The sequence below is a fragment of the Delphinus delphis genome, chromosome 1 (genome assembly GCF_949987515.2).
Source record: "Delphinus delphis chromosome 1, mDelDel1.2, whole genome shotgun sequence".
NCBI classification, from domain to species: domain Eukaryota; kingdom Metazoa; phylum Chordata; class Mammalia; order Artiodactyla; family Delphinidae; genus Delphinus; species Delphinus delphis.
Genome location: NC_082683.1, coordinates 109403532 through 109418208, shown reverse-complemented (window position 1 = coordinate 109418208; position 14677 = coordinate 109403532). Strand labels below are relative to the sequence as shown.

General features: G+C 46.6%; 1 protein-coding gene and 1 pseudogene across 1 annotated transcript; both read right to left on the bottom strand.

Moving 5' to 3' along the window:
• Positions 1–305: 305 nt before the first annotated feature.
• On the bottom strand, positions 306–4083 carry LOC132422599 (involucrin-like). Its single transcript, XM_060007391.1, has 4 exons — positions 4032–4083; positions 2261–2766; positions 1148–1558; positions 306–1060 (listed from the first exon to the last, which is right to left on the bottom strand). The coding sequence occupies exons 2-4, from the start codon at positions 2741–2743 to the stop codon at positions 869–871; spliced, it is 1086 nt and encodes a 361-aa protein (XP_059863374.1). The 5' UTR covers positions 2744–2766; positions 4032–4083; the 3' UTR covers positions 306–868.
• Positions 4084–11174: 7091 nt separating this feature from the next.
• On the bottom strand, positions 11175–14467 carry LOC132422595 (involucrin pseudogene; annotated as a pseudogene).
• Positions 14468–14677: the final 210 nt, after the last annotated feature.

Below are 14677 nucleotides of genomic sequence, written 5' to 3'. Positions count from 1 at the left end.
TCCCCGTGCCTTTGGCCATGGGCTAGGATTGGGCTCCGGGGCTATAATGTAAAGCAGTGTTGAACTGAGATGAATAGATCCTCTTCCCCCAACCAGAATAACCTATCTCCTCTTCATGACTGCCAAGTGCTACTTTCAGGTGCATGAATGAAGTTGTTTCATGACTGCTAAGTGCTCCTTTCAGGTGCATGAATGAAGTTGTTTTGTTTTCTTTTGGTGTTGTTGTGATCTCATTTTTAGAAGCTGTTGAATGTATTGAATGGTTTGGGGAGCAGAATTAAAAAGGGGTCAAAATGTCTGTCCTCCTTTGGAAATTGGCCAAGAGTCATTTGCAACCATTAACCCCCACACAGGTTTCTATATGGTGAGCGACAGAGGGTAAAAAGCCAAAGAGAATACAGGATCCCAGGTCTTCCAGCATTTATTCTGTATTATTGTACACACTCACAGATTCAACAATAGTAGTGGGGATGCAGTCAGAGTTGCTGTAGTCACTGTCTCTTCAAGCAGAGGCTCTGGACACCTGAGGTTGGGATTGGGCTCATCAGGGGTGGGTGCTGGGCAATAGCTCCCCTCCCCCCCAAGCCCTATCCAAGGGACATGCAGAAGGACAGGGTCAGGCAGGTTCACAGATAAGGTGGGCCACCCAGGCTGGGGACTGGAGGTAAGCCAGGCCACTGGCTCTCTCTTCACTTGTGTGGGATTTCCAGGGGCCTCTGGGCCCCTAGGGGTGGTTACTTATATTTGGGGGACACTACACCTCCTGCTTCTTTAGGGTCAAGACTTCTCCCTTCAGTCGCTGGACTGGGTTGGTCTCTTGGACCTGGCCAGGAGTTGGGACAAGAAGAGGCTACTTCAGCAACCCCTCCTACTGCTTCAGCTGCTGCTCCCCTTTCTTTTCCAGTTGCTCATCTTTCTTTGCTAGCTCTTGATCCAGCCGCTGGCCCAAAACCTTCTTCTCCTGTTTCAGCTGTTCCACATGCTTTCCTTGCTCCTGTGACACTTTCTGCTGCTCCTGCTGTTCCACAGGCTTTCCTTGCTCCTGTGACTCTTTCTGCTGCTGCTCCTGCTGTTCCACAGGCTTTCCTTGCTCCTGTGACTCTTTCTGCTGCTGCTGTTCCACAGGCTTTCCTTGCTCCTGTGACACTTTCTGCTGCTGCTGCTGCTGTTCCACAGGCTTTCCTTGCTCCTGTGACTCTTTCTGCTGCTGCTGCTGCTGTTCCACAGGCTTTCCTTTCTCCTGTGACTCTTTCTGCGGCTGCTGCTGTTCCACAGGCTTTCCTTGCTCCTGGGACTCTTTCTGCTGCTGCTGCTGCTGTATCACAGGCTTTCCTTTCTCCTGTGACTCTTTCTGCTGCTGCTGCTGTTCCACAGGCTTTCCTTTCTCCTGTGACTCTTTCTGCTGCTGCTGCTGTTCCACAGGCTTTCCTTGCTCCTGGGACTCTTTCTGCTGCTGCTGCTGTATCACAGGCTTTCCTTTCTCCTGTGACTCTTTCTGCTGCTGCTGCTGTTCCACAGGCTTTCCTTGCTCCTGGGACTCTTTCTGCTGCTGCTGCTGCTGTCCCACAGGCTTTCCTTTCTCCTGTGACTCTTTCTGCTGCTGCTGCTGCTGTTCCACAGGCTTTACTTTCTCCTGTGACTCTTTCTGCTGCTGCTGCTGCTGTATCACAGGCTTTCCTTTCTCCTGTGACTCTTTCTGCTGCTGCTGCTGTTCCACAGGCTTTCCTTGCTCCTGGGACTCTTTCTGCTGCTGCTGCTGTATCACAGGCTTTCCTTTCTCCTGTGACTCTTTCTGCTGCTGCTGCTGTTCCACAGGCTTTCCTTGCTCCTGGGACTCTTTCTGCTGCTGCTGCTGCTGTCCCACAGGCTTTCCTTTCTCCTGTGACTCTTTCTGCTGCTGCTGCTGCTGCTGTATCACAGGCTTTCCTTTCTCCTGTGACTCTTTCTGCTGCTGCTGCTGTATCACAGGCTTTCCTTTCTCCTGTGACTCTTTCTGCTGCTGCTGCTGTTCCACAGGCTTTCCTTTCTCCTGTGACTCTTTCTGCTGCTGCTGCTGTATCACAGGCTTTCCTTTCTCCTGTGACTCTTTCTGCTGCTGCTGCTGCTGTATCACAGGCTTTCCTTTCTCCTGTGACTCTTTCTGCTGCTGCTGCTGTTCCACAGGCTTTCCTTTCTCCTGTGACTCTTTCTGCTGCTGCTGCTGCTGTATCACAGGCTTTCCTTTCTCCTGTGACTCTTTCTGCTGCTGCTGCTGTATCACAGGCTTTCCTTTCTCCTGTGACTCTTTCTGCTGCTGCTGCTGCTGTTCCACAGGCTTTCCTTGCTCCTGTGACTCTTTCTGCTGCTGCTGCTGTTCCACATGCTTTCCTTGCTCCTGTGACACTTTCTTCTGCTGCTGCTGTTCCACAGGCTTTCCTTGCTCCTCTGACTTTTGCTGCTGCTGCTGCTGCTGCTGCTGCTGCTGCTGCTGCTGCTGCTGCTGCTGTTCCTGCTGCTGTGGCTCCTGTTGCCGTGGCTCACACTCTTTCTTGGGCACCTCCTTCACAGGAGTTTTGTGTTTCTTCCCGAACTCCATGGGATCCTTCCCTGGGATCTCCGAGGGTACCTTCTGGAATGGGGCAGGCAGTGGAGTTGGCTGCTTCACTTGCTCCTGCTGGATGTTGGTGGGAGGAGAAACAGGCTTGAGGGGCTCCTTACTGGGGGCAGGGGGCAAGGTCACTGGCAGAGTACATTGCTGAGACATCTTGGAAGCTGCTTTAGGTCAACCTGAAAATCAGGATGGGTCAGAGGGTTAATTGAAGGCGAGGAATAGATGAACCCCTGGAAATATGCAGCAGCGCCTGGTTTCTCAGCATCCTCTCTTCCCTTGGGTGGGGGTACTCTCCCACCCACGCTGGGCTATCATTCCCCAGAAGCAGCAGAGTGAAGGGTAGGAATGGAGAGGGGCAGGGAAAGGCCCTCCTGGGAGCCTCTTGTTCCCAAGAGACAACAAAGAGGACTCTCCAGAGGTGCTCTGCAAAGGTGGGCTGGTACCACTTCACCTCCTGCTCTTGCCTATCCTTGTCTCTCCCTTGTTTCTGACCTTCATGTACAAAGAAGAGAGATGAGCTCTGGGATTATGACAGGAAGAGGGAAGGTGCCACGAAAAGAAAGGTCTCCTGGAGAACTCCCGAGTCCTGGAAAATCAGTAGCCCAACCCGAGAGGATCTGAGAGGTGAGGGTGCACGCCCTGGACTGGAGTCACATGACATGATCTCAGCTTAAATCTCCCAGTGAAATGCTGTGTGGTTCTGCAAAAGTCATTTAGCCCCTCTGGACCTCAGGTTTCTCCTCTGTAAAATGAACAGATTGGCCTATTCAGCTCCAGAGCTGCTTTCTCTCCTGACCATCTGAGCTTTAGCTGGTGGTGGTGGGAGGGGGCTGGAAGGTTGCTGAGAGTTGGAGTTGGTTCTTTCAAGTCTCCTACTTCTAAGCTGGGTTTCCCTGTCCCTGCTCAGCCTGGGTTCTCCAAATAGAAAGTGTTCCCCATGCTGCATTTCTCCCTTTGGTAGCACAGCCAAGAGTTACAAGCATGTCCCCGGACACCCTGCCTCCATAAAGAAGGCAAAATCACAGTCAGCCCAAATCAATCAAGAGAGAAACTGACCATATTTCCCCTTTATCCCCATCTTACTCCTCTCTCTGTCTCTTTCTATTTCTCTGTCTCTCTGCCTCTCTGTCTCTCTGCCTTTCTTCCTCTCTCTCTCTCTCTCTGTCTCTCTCTCTCTCTCTCTCTGTCTCTCTCTCTCTCTCTCTCTAAAATACGGTCCCAAGAAAGTATGGGGTAGGAGGAGATTGCTGTCTGTTCTGTGTTTCCATACCATGGCACCTAGCCCTCAGCACAGTGACCTGAGCCCTTCAAGAAGGACAGTAGTCCTGTTGAATCCAGCACACAAATGATACCTACACCCACCTGGCTGGCCACCCCCAGCCATGTTCTGGCCCGTGGGAGACCCCTGGTCCCAACCTTGGTTCTGCCAGCTAACACTTACCTGACTCACAGTGAGGATGGCTGCAGAAGCTTCTAGTGGAACACTGAGCCGAGCAGGGGCCGGGGTGCCCTTTATACTGTTCCTCAGCCTCGCCTCTCTCCCAAGGTGAAGGAGATGGACTGGTTTCACCACTCCTGTTGGTCTACTTCCTCTAGCCCCTTCCTGACTCATCATAGGAACCTTAAGCAAAAAACCCGTCAGGGCCCCTTTTCACAGGGACACACAGCTCCTGCCTGGCCAGAGGGCTCTGGGGGCTCATTCACTCCTGTGATCCTCGCGACCTGGGCACAGGGAGGTGAGGGAGGCATCTCAGGAACCTGGTCCCCTTTTCCTCTTGTTTTGTGACCTCAGCCAAGCTTTTCTTCTGAATCTCAGTTTCTCCACCATACTGTTTCCAAAAGGAATATGAAAAGATTCCCAGCATCACTTATCAGCAGGGAAATATGAATCAAACCACAATGAGATATCTTCTCACACCGGTTAGAATGGCTACTATAAAAAAGTCAAAAGCTAACAAGTGTTGGCAAGGATGTAGAGAAAAGAGAACCCTTGTACACTGTTGGTAGGACTGTAAATTGCTACAGTTATTATATAAAACAATATGAAGGTTCCTCAAAAAATTAAAAATAGAACTACCATATGATTCAGCAATACCACTTCTGGGTATATATCTAAAGAAAATGAAATCAGTATCTTTTTTTTTTTTTTTTAACATCTTTATTGGGGTATAATTGCTTTACAATGGTGTGTTAGTTTCTGCTTTATAACAAAGTGAATCAGTCATACATAAACATATGTTCCCATACGTCTTCCCTCTTGCGTCTCCCTCCCTCCCACCCTCCCTATCCCACCCCTCCAGGCTGTCACAAAGCACCGAGCCAATATCCCTGTGCCATGCGGCTGCTTCCCACTAGCTATCTACCTTACTACGTTTGTTAGTGTGTATATGTCCATGACTCTCTCTCGCCCTGTCACAGCTCACCCTTCCCCCTCCCCATAACCTCAAGTCCGTTCTCTAGGAGGTCTGCGTCTTTATTCCTGCCTTACCCCTAGGTTCTTCATGACATTTTTTTTTTCTTAAATTTCATATATATGGGTTAGCATACGGTATTTGTCTCTCTCTTTCTGACTTACTTCACTCTGTATGACAGACTCTAGGTCTATCCACCTCATTACAAATAGCTCAGTTTCGTTTCTTTTTATGGCTGAGTAATATTCCATTGTATATATGTGCCACATCTTCTTTATCCATTCATCCGATGATGGGCACTTAGGTTGTTTCCATCTCCGGGCTATTGTAAATAGAGCTGCAATGAACACTTTGGTACATGACTCTTTTTGAATTTCGGTTTTCTCAGGGTATATGCCCAGTAGTGGGATTGCTGGGTCATATGGTAGCTCTATTTGTAGTTTTTTAAGGAACCTCCATACTGTTCTCCATAGTGGCTGAACCAATTCACATTCCCACCAGCAGTGCAAGAGTGTTCCCTTTCCTCCACACCCTCTCCAGCATTTATTGTTTCTAGATTTTTTGATGATGGCCATTCTGACTGGTGTGAGATGATATCTCATTGTAGTTTTGATTTGCATTTCTCTAATGATTAATGATGTTGAGCATTCTTTCATGTGTTTGTTGGCAGTCTGTATATCTTCTTTGGAGAAATGTCTATTTAGGTCTTCTGCCCATTTTTGGATTGGGTTGTTTGTTTTTTTGTTATTGAGCTGCATGAGCTGCTTGTAAATTTTGGAGATTAATCCTTTGTCGGTTGCTTCATTTGCAAATATTTTCTCCCATTCTGAGGGTTGTCTTTTGGTCTTGTTTATGGTTTCCTTTGCTGTGCAAAAGCTTTGAAGTTTCATTAGGTCCCATTTGTTTATTTTTGTTGTTATGTCCATTACTCTAGGAGGTGGGTCAGAAAGGATCTTGCTGTGATTTATGTCATAGAGTGTTCTGCCTATGTTTTTGTCTAAGAGTTTGATAGTTTCTGGCCTTACGTTTAGGTCTTTAATCCATTTTGAGCTTATTTTTGTGTATGGTGTTAGGGAGTGATCTAATCTCATACTTTTAAAAGTACCTGTCCAGTTTTCCCAGCACCACTTATTGAAGAGGCTGTCCTTTCTCCACTGTACATTCCTGCCACCTTTATCAAAGATAAGGTGTCCATATGTGCGTGGGTTTATCTCTGGGCTTTCTATCCTGTTCCATTGATCTATCTTTCTGTTTTTGTGCCACTACCATACCGTCTTGATAAATGTAGCTTTGTAGTACAGTCTGAAGTCAGGGAGCCTGATTCCTCCAGTTCCTTTTTTCATTCTCAAGATTGCTTTGGTTATTCGGGGTCTTTTGTGTTTCCATACAAATTGCAAAATTTTTTGTTCTAGTTCTGTGAAAAATGCCCGTGGTAGTTTGATAGGGATTGCATTGAATCTGTAGATTGCTTTGGGTAGTAGAGTCATTTTCACAATGTTGATTCTTCCAATCCAAGAACATGGTATATCTCTCCATCTATTTGTATCATCTTTAATTTCTTTCATCAGTGTCTTATAATTTTCTGCATACAGGTCTTTTGTCTCCTTAGGTAGGTTTATTCCTAGATATTTTATTCTTTTTGTTGCAATGGTAAATGGGAGTGTTTTCTTGATTTCACTTTCAGATTTTTCATCATTAGTATATAGGAATGCCAGAGATTTCTGTGCATTAATTTTGTATCCTGCCACTTTACCAAATTCATTGATTAGCTCTAGTAGTTTTCTGGTAGCATCTTTAGGATTCTCTATGTATAGGATCATGTCATCTGCAAACAGTGACAGCTTTACTTCTTCTTTTCCGATTTGGATTCCTTTTATTTCCTTTTCTTCTCTGATTGCTGTGGCTAAAACTTCCAAAACTATGTTGAATAAGAGTGGTGAGAGTGGGCAACCTTGTCTTGTTCCTGATCTTAGTGGAAATGCTTTCAGTTTTTCACCATTGAGGATGATGTTTGCTGTGGGCTTGTCATATATGGTCTTTATTATGTTGAGGAAAGTTCCCTCTATGCCTACTTTCTGCAGGGTTTTTATCATAAATGGGTGTTGAATTTTGTCAAAAGCTTTCTCTGCATCTATTGAGATGATCATATGGTTTTTCTCCTTCAATTTGTTAATATGATTTATCACATTGATAGATTTGCATATATTGAAGAATCCTTGCATTCCTGGAATAAACCCCACTTGATCATGGTGTATGATCCTTTTAATGTGCTGTTGGATTCTGTTTGCTAGTATTTTGCTGAGGATTTTTGCATCTATGTTCATCAGTGATATTGGCCTGTAGTTTTCTTTCTGTGTGACATCCTTGTCTGGTTTTGGTATCAAGGTGATGGTGGCCTCGTAGAAGGAGTTTGGGAGTGTTCCTCCCTCTGCTATATTTTGGAAGAGTTTGAGAAGGATAGGTGTTAGCTCTTCTCTAAATGTTTGATAGAATTCGCCTGTGAAACCATCTGGTCCTGGGCTTTTGTTTGTTGGAAGATTTTTAATCGCAGTTTCAATTTCAGTGCTTGTGATCGGTCTGTTCATATTTTCTATTTCTTCCTGATTCAGTCTTGGCAGGTTGTGCATTTCTAAGAATTTGTTCATTGCTTCCAGATTGTCCATTTTATTGGCATAGTGTTGCTTGTAGTAATCTCTCATGATCTTTTTTATTTCTGCAGTGTCAGTTGTTACCTCTCCTTTTTCATTTCTAATTCTATTGATTTGAGTCTTCTCTCTTTTTTTCTTGATGAGTCTGGCTAGTGGTTTATCTATTTTGTTTATCTTCTCAAACAACCAGCTTTTAGTTTTATTGATCTTTGCTATTGTTTCCTTCATTTCTTTTTCATTTAGAAATCAGTATCTTGAAGAGATACCCCATGTTCATTGTAGCATTATTCATGATAGCCAAGATATGGAAATAACTTAAATGTCAGTGGATGAATGGATAAAGAAAATGTGGTATATAACATTATATTATATTTTGATGTAATATAGATATAATACATGATATATTATTTTGTCTTAGAAAGGGAGGAAACCCTGATATTTGTGACCAAAAAAGCTGAACTTATAGTAGCAGAGGGGAGGATAGTGGTTACAAGAAACAGTGGTGTAGGGGAAAAAGGGAGATTAGAAAAAAGAAAAAAAGTAGAACGGTGGTTGCCAGGGCTTGTGGGGAGAAGGTCATGGGGAATTGTTGTTTAATAGGTACAGAGTTACAATTTTGCAAGATGGATGGTGGTGAGGGTTGCACAACAACATGAATGTACTTAATACCTCTGAACTGTACAATGATTAATATAGTAAATTTTATGTAATATTTATTTCACCACAATGAAAGAGAAAATAAAGTACTACTGGGTTATAGCCCAAAGTATAAAATAAATATTCATGAGTACATGCTGACATAAATAAATGATTAAGTGCATATGTCCATACATATATACATACATAAGGAGAGGGAAGAGATACATTTCCTATACAGGACATTCAAAATAATTTATGATGACACTCCACCCTCAGTGATGGGGAGCTTAACATCCCACATTTTTTTTTTTTAGATGTTGGGGGTAGGAGTTTATTAATTTATGTATTTATTTTTGCTGTGTTGGGTCTTCGTTTCTGTGCGAGGGCTTTCTCTAGTTGTGGCAAGCGGGGGCCACTCTTCGTCGCCTTGCGCAGGCCTCTCTCGATCGCGGCCTCTCTTGTTGCGGATCACAAGCTCCAGACGCGCAGGCTCAGTAGTTGTGGCTCACGGGCCTAGTTGCTCCACGGCATGTGGGATCCTCCCAGGCCAGGGCTCGAACCCGTGTCCCCTGCATTAGCAGGCAGATTCTCAACCACTGTAACACCAGGGAAGCCCCAACTCCCCACTTCTTAGTTGTGGGCTTTGCACAGTGACTTCCTTCCAAAGAATACGGTACAGTAATATGGGATGTTGGAGAGAGGATGAGGAGAGTGGCAAAGCCTGATAGATGTTACCTCAGCCAGGTGATCAAAGTGATAAATCATGTGAATAGTATGTCCCCTTTAAATAATGTGATGAAAAAGGCACTTTACCTCTGTGGTCTTCCTCTTAAAAACCCATAACTCCAGTCTAATCATGAAGAAAACATCAGACAAACCCAATTTGAGGGATATTCTATAAAATACCTGACCAGGACCCCTCAAAACTGTCAAGGTCATCAAAAATCAAGGAAAGTGAGAAACTGTCACAGTCAAGAGGAGCCTAAGGAGACAAGACAACTAAATGTAATGTGATATTCTAGATGGGATCCTGAAACAGGAAAAGACAGTAGGTAAAAACTAAAATAATAGGAATAAACCTTGAACTTCAGTTAATAATAATGTACCAATACAGTTTTGTTAATTATAATAATAAATGTGCTATACTAATGCAAGATGTTAATAATAAGGGAAACTGGGTGTGATGTGTATGGTAACTCTTTTTACTGTCTTCTTGACTTTTTCATAAATTGGAAACTGTTCTAAAGAAAGGTCTATTACACCTACTACTATATGTAAAATAGATATACAACAAGGATTTGCTGCATAGCATATGGAACTATATTCAATATCTTGTAATAACCTGTAATGGAAAAGAATCTGAAGTTGTACAGCTGAAACTAACACAATATTGTAAATCAACTATAGTTAAATAAACAAATTAAAAAAAGAAAATAACAGAGAAATAAGGTCTACGAAAAAATCAAAACCTAAGACTTCAAAAACATTTGCACATATTCTGGGTGTTTCTGATTACTTCTCACTGTGCCCCCAATCTTCCCAACCAGTTCTACTCAGACTTCCTTCTAACTCTTGTCCTGTTAGGAGGACTTGAGCCTTCATTCTCATCCTCTGAATAATGAGAGCCGCTGACAAGCATTAACTCAAGGAGTGAGGTAGTTAGATCAGAATTTTAAGTAGAACACCCTGTCCTCTGTGTGATGGGTGGATTGCAGGGTGTGTGGAGACAGGGAGCAAAGGAGAACAGCTTGAGGGCCATTGCAATAGTTCAGGTGAGAAATGACCTCAGTCAAAGCTTGGGAGGTGTGGGTAAGGATAGCAAGGACTTGGTCTCTGCTGGAGAGTAGGGAAGCAAAGGAAAGGAGTGGAGAATGATGTGTTGTCTCTGGCTTCGGTGAATGCAGAGAAGGTATCATTACCCGAGAGAGAGAATACCTAAGGAGGAATGACAGTGGGTGTCCCTGGAGTTGGGTGGGCAGTAAGAGATACTAAGTGCCCTTCAACCTATTGAGTTTGGGTGCCTATGGCAGTCTCAAAAGGGATGTCCCTGACATATGCTCATGGCTGTGATGAAATAGCTTTGGGTAACTTGAGACAACCTGCCTGAGATGATGTGGTTAAGTAGTTAGAGCCAGGTGATTCCCAGGAAGGAGGGAGCCCCCACGTCCTGATGTGATTGATGGCAGGAAAGGCTACAGAAATGTCAGGGAGGGTAACCACTGCAATGACCTTGGATCTGTATTTCTCCAGGCTATTCAGCACTTTGGCTTCCATGATTCCAGCTGGCCCAACCTTTACTTCCTTTAGTGACACTGTCACTTTCTCCTTCAGAGACCAGTCCCAGGAGTCTCTCCTCTCCCCATCTTGCCCAGTTCTGCTTCTTTGCTTTCCTAAAGTCTTCCTTAACCATGGAAGCAGTTAGTAAGACTCTTGGAAACCATGAGGACATTCTATGGAGAGAAAACCTGGGCAGGGACCAGAACCCAGGTGGAGCCTCCACTCCCTCCCCGTGCCTTTGGCCATGGGCTAGGATTGGGCTCCGGGGCTATAATGTAAAGCAGTGTTGAACTGAGATGAATAGATCCTCTTCCCCCAACCAGAATAACCTATCTCCTCTTCATGACTGCCAAGTGCTACTTTCAGGTGCATGAATGAAGTTGTTTCATGACTGCTAAGTGCTCCTTTCAGGTGCATGAATGAAGTTGTTTTGTTTTCTTTTGGTGTTGTTGTGATCTCATTTTTAGAAGCTGTTGAATGTATTGAATGGTTTGGGGAGCAGAATTAAAAAGGGGTCAAAATGTCTGTCCTCCTTTGGAAATTGGCCAAGAGTCATTTGCAACCATTAACCCCCACACAGGTTTCTATATGGTGAGCGACAGAGGGTAAAAAGCCAAAGAGAATACAGGATCCCAGGTCTTCCAGCATTTATTCTGTATTATTGTACACACTCACAGATTCAACAATAGTAGTGGGGATGCAGTCAGAGTTGCTGTAGTCACTGTCTCTTCAAGCAGAGGCTCTGGACACCTGAGGTTGGGATTGGGCTCATCAGGGGTGGGTGCTGGGCAATAGCTCCCCTCCCCGCCAAGCCCTATCCAAGGGACATGCAGAAGGACAGGGTCAGGCAGGTTCACAGATAAGGTGGGCCACCCAGGCTGGGGACTGGAGGTAAGCCAGGCCACTGGCTCTCTCTTCACTTGTGTGGGATTTCCAGGGGCCTCTGGGCCCCTAGGGGTGGTTACTTATATTTGGGGGACACTACACCTCCTGCTTCTTTAGGGTCAAGACTTCTCCCTTCAGTCGCTGGACTGGGTTGGTCTCTTGGACCTGGCCAGGAGTTGGGACAAGAAGAGGCTACTTCAGCAACCCCTCCTACTGCTTCAGCTGCTGCTCCCCTTTCTTTTCCAGTTGCTCATCTGTCTTTGCTAGCTCTTGATCCAGCCGCTGGCCCAAGACCTTCTTCTCCTGTTTCAGCTGTTCCACATGCTTTCCTTGCTCCTGTGACACTTTCTGCTGCTCCTGCTGTTCCACAGGCTTTCCTTGCTCCTGTGACTCTTTCTGCTGCTGCTGCTGCTGTTCCACAGGTTTTCCTTTCTCCTGTGACTCTTTCTGCTGCTGCTGCTGCTGTTCCACAGGCTTTCCTTTCTCCTGTGACTCTTTCTGCTGCTGCTGCTGCTGTTCCACAGGCTTTCCTTTCTCCTGTGACTCTTTCTGCTGCTGCTGTTCCACAGGCTTTCCTTGCTCCTGGGACTCTTTCTGCTGCTGCTGCTGTATCACAGGCTTTCCTTTCTCCTGTGACTCTTTCTGCTGCTGCTGCTGCTGTTCCACAGGCTTTCCCTTCTCCTGTGACTCTTTCTGTGGCTGCTGCTGCTGTTCCACAGGCTTTCCTTTCTCCTGTGACTCTTTCTGCTGCTGCTGCTGTTCCACAGGCTTTCCTTGCTCCTGGGACTCTTTCTGCTGCTGCTGCTGTATCACAGGCTTTCCTTTCTCCTGTGACTCTTTCTGCTGCTGCTGCTGCTGTTCCACAGGCTTTCCTTGCTCCTTTGACTCTTTCTGCTGCTGCTGCTGTTCCACAGGCTTTCCTTGCTCCTGTGACTCTTTCTGCTGCTGCTGTTCCACAGGCTTTCCTTTCTCCTGTGACACTTTCTGCTGCTGCTGCTGTATCACAGGCTTTCCTTGCTCCTGTGACTCTTTGTGCTGCTGCTGCTGTTCTACAGGCTTTCCTTGCTCCTGTGACTCTTTCTGCTGCTGCTGCTGTTCTACAGGCTTTCCTTGCTCCTGGGACTCTTTCTGCTGCTGCTGCTGTTCCACAGGCTTTCCTTGCTCCTGGGACTCTTTCTGCTGCTGCTGCTGCTGTTCCACAGGCTTTCCTTGCTCCTTTGACTCTTTCTGCTGCTGCTGCTGTTCCACAGGCTTTCCTTTCTCCTGTGTCTCTTGCTGCTGCTGCTGCTGCTGCTGCTGTTCTACAGGCTTTCCTTCCTCCTGTGACACTTTCTGCTGCTGCTGCTGTTCTACAGGCTTTCCTTGCTCCTTTGACTCTTTCTGCTGCTGCTGCTGTTTCACATGCTTTCCTTGCTCCTCTGACTTTTGCTGCTGCTGCTGCTGTTCCTGCTGCTGTGGCTCCTGTTGCCGAGGCTCACACTCTTTCTTGGGCACCTCCTTCACAGGAGTTGTGTGTTTCTTCCCGAGCTCCATGGGATCCTTCCCTGGGATCTCCGAGGATACCTCCTGGAATAGGGCAGGCAGTGGAGTTGGCTGCTTCACTTGCTCCTGCTGGATGTTGGTGGGAGGAGAAACAGGCTTGAGGGGCTCCTTACTGGGGGCAGGGGGCAAGGTCACTGGCAGAGTACATTGCTGAGACATCTTGGAAGCTGCTTTAGGTCAACCTGAAAATTAGGATGGGTCAGAGGGTTAATTGAAGGCAAGGAAGTAGATGAACCCCTGGAAATATGCAGCAGCGCCTGGTTTCTCAGCATCCTCTCTTCCCTTGGGTGGGGGTACTCTCCCACCCACGCTGGGCTATCATTCCCCAGAAGCAGCAGAGTGAAGGGTAGGAATGGAGAGGGGCAGGGAAAGGCCCTCCTGGGAGCCTCTTGTTCCCAAGAGACAACAAAGAGGACTCTCCAGAGGTGCTCTGCAAAGGTGGGCTGGGTACCACTTCACCTCCTGCTCTTGCCTATCCTTGTCTCTCCCTTGTTTCTGACCTTCATGTACAAAGAAGAGAGATGAGCTCTGGGATTATGACAGGAAGAGGGAAGGTGCCACGAAAAGAAAGGTCTCCTGGAGAACTCCCGAGTCCTGGAAAATCAGTAGCCCATCCCGAGAGGATCTGAGAGGTGAGGGTGCACGCCCTGGACTGGAGTCACATGACATGATCTCAGCTTAAATCTCCCAGTGAAATGCTGTGTGGTTCTGCGAAAGTCATTTAGCCCCTCTGGACCTCAGGTTTCTCCTCTGTAAAATGAACAGATTGGCCTATTCAGCTCCAGAGCTGCTTTCTCTCCTGACCATCTGAGCTTTAGCTGGTGGTGGTGGGAGGGGGCTGGAAGGTTGCTGAGAGTTGGAGTTGGTTCTTTCAAGTCTCCTACTTCTAAGCTGGGTTTCCCTGTCCCTGCTCAGCCTGGGTTCTCCAAATAGAAAGTGTTCCCCATGCTGCATTTCTCCCTTTGGTAGCACAGCCAAGAGTTACAAGCATGTCCCCGGACACCCTGCCTCTATAAAGAAGGCAAAATCACAGTCAGCCCAAATCAATCAGGAGAGAAACTGACCATATTTCCCCTTTATCCCCATCTTACTCCTCTCTCTGTCTCTTTCTATTTCTCTGTCTCTCTGCCTCTCTGTCTCTCTGCCTTTCTTCCTCTCTCTCTCTCTCTCTCTCTCTCTCTCTCTGTCTCTCTCTCTCTCTCTCTCTAAAATACGGTCCCCAGAAAGTATGGGGTAGGAGGAGATTGCTGTCTGTTCTGTGTTTCCATACCATGGCACCTAGCCCTCAGCACAGTGACCTGAGCCCTCCAAGAAGGACAGTAGTCCTGTTGAATCCAGCACACAAATGATACCTACACCCACCTGGCTGGCCACCCCCAGCCATGTTCTGGCCCGTGGGAGACCCCTGGTCCCAACCTTGGTTCTGCCAGCTAACACTTACCTGACTCACAGTGAGGATGGCTGCAGAAGCTTCTAGTGGAACACTGAGCCGAGCAGGGGCCGGGGTGCCCTTTATACTGTTCCTCAGCCTCGCCTCTCTCCCAAGGTGAAGGAGATGGACTGGTTTCACCGCTCCTGTTGGTCTATTTCCTCTAGCCCCTTCCTGACTCATCATAGGAACCTTAAGCAAAAAACCCGTCACGGCCCCTTTTCACAGGGACACACAGCTCCTGCCTGGCCAGAGG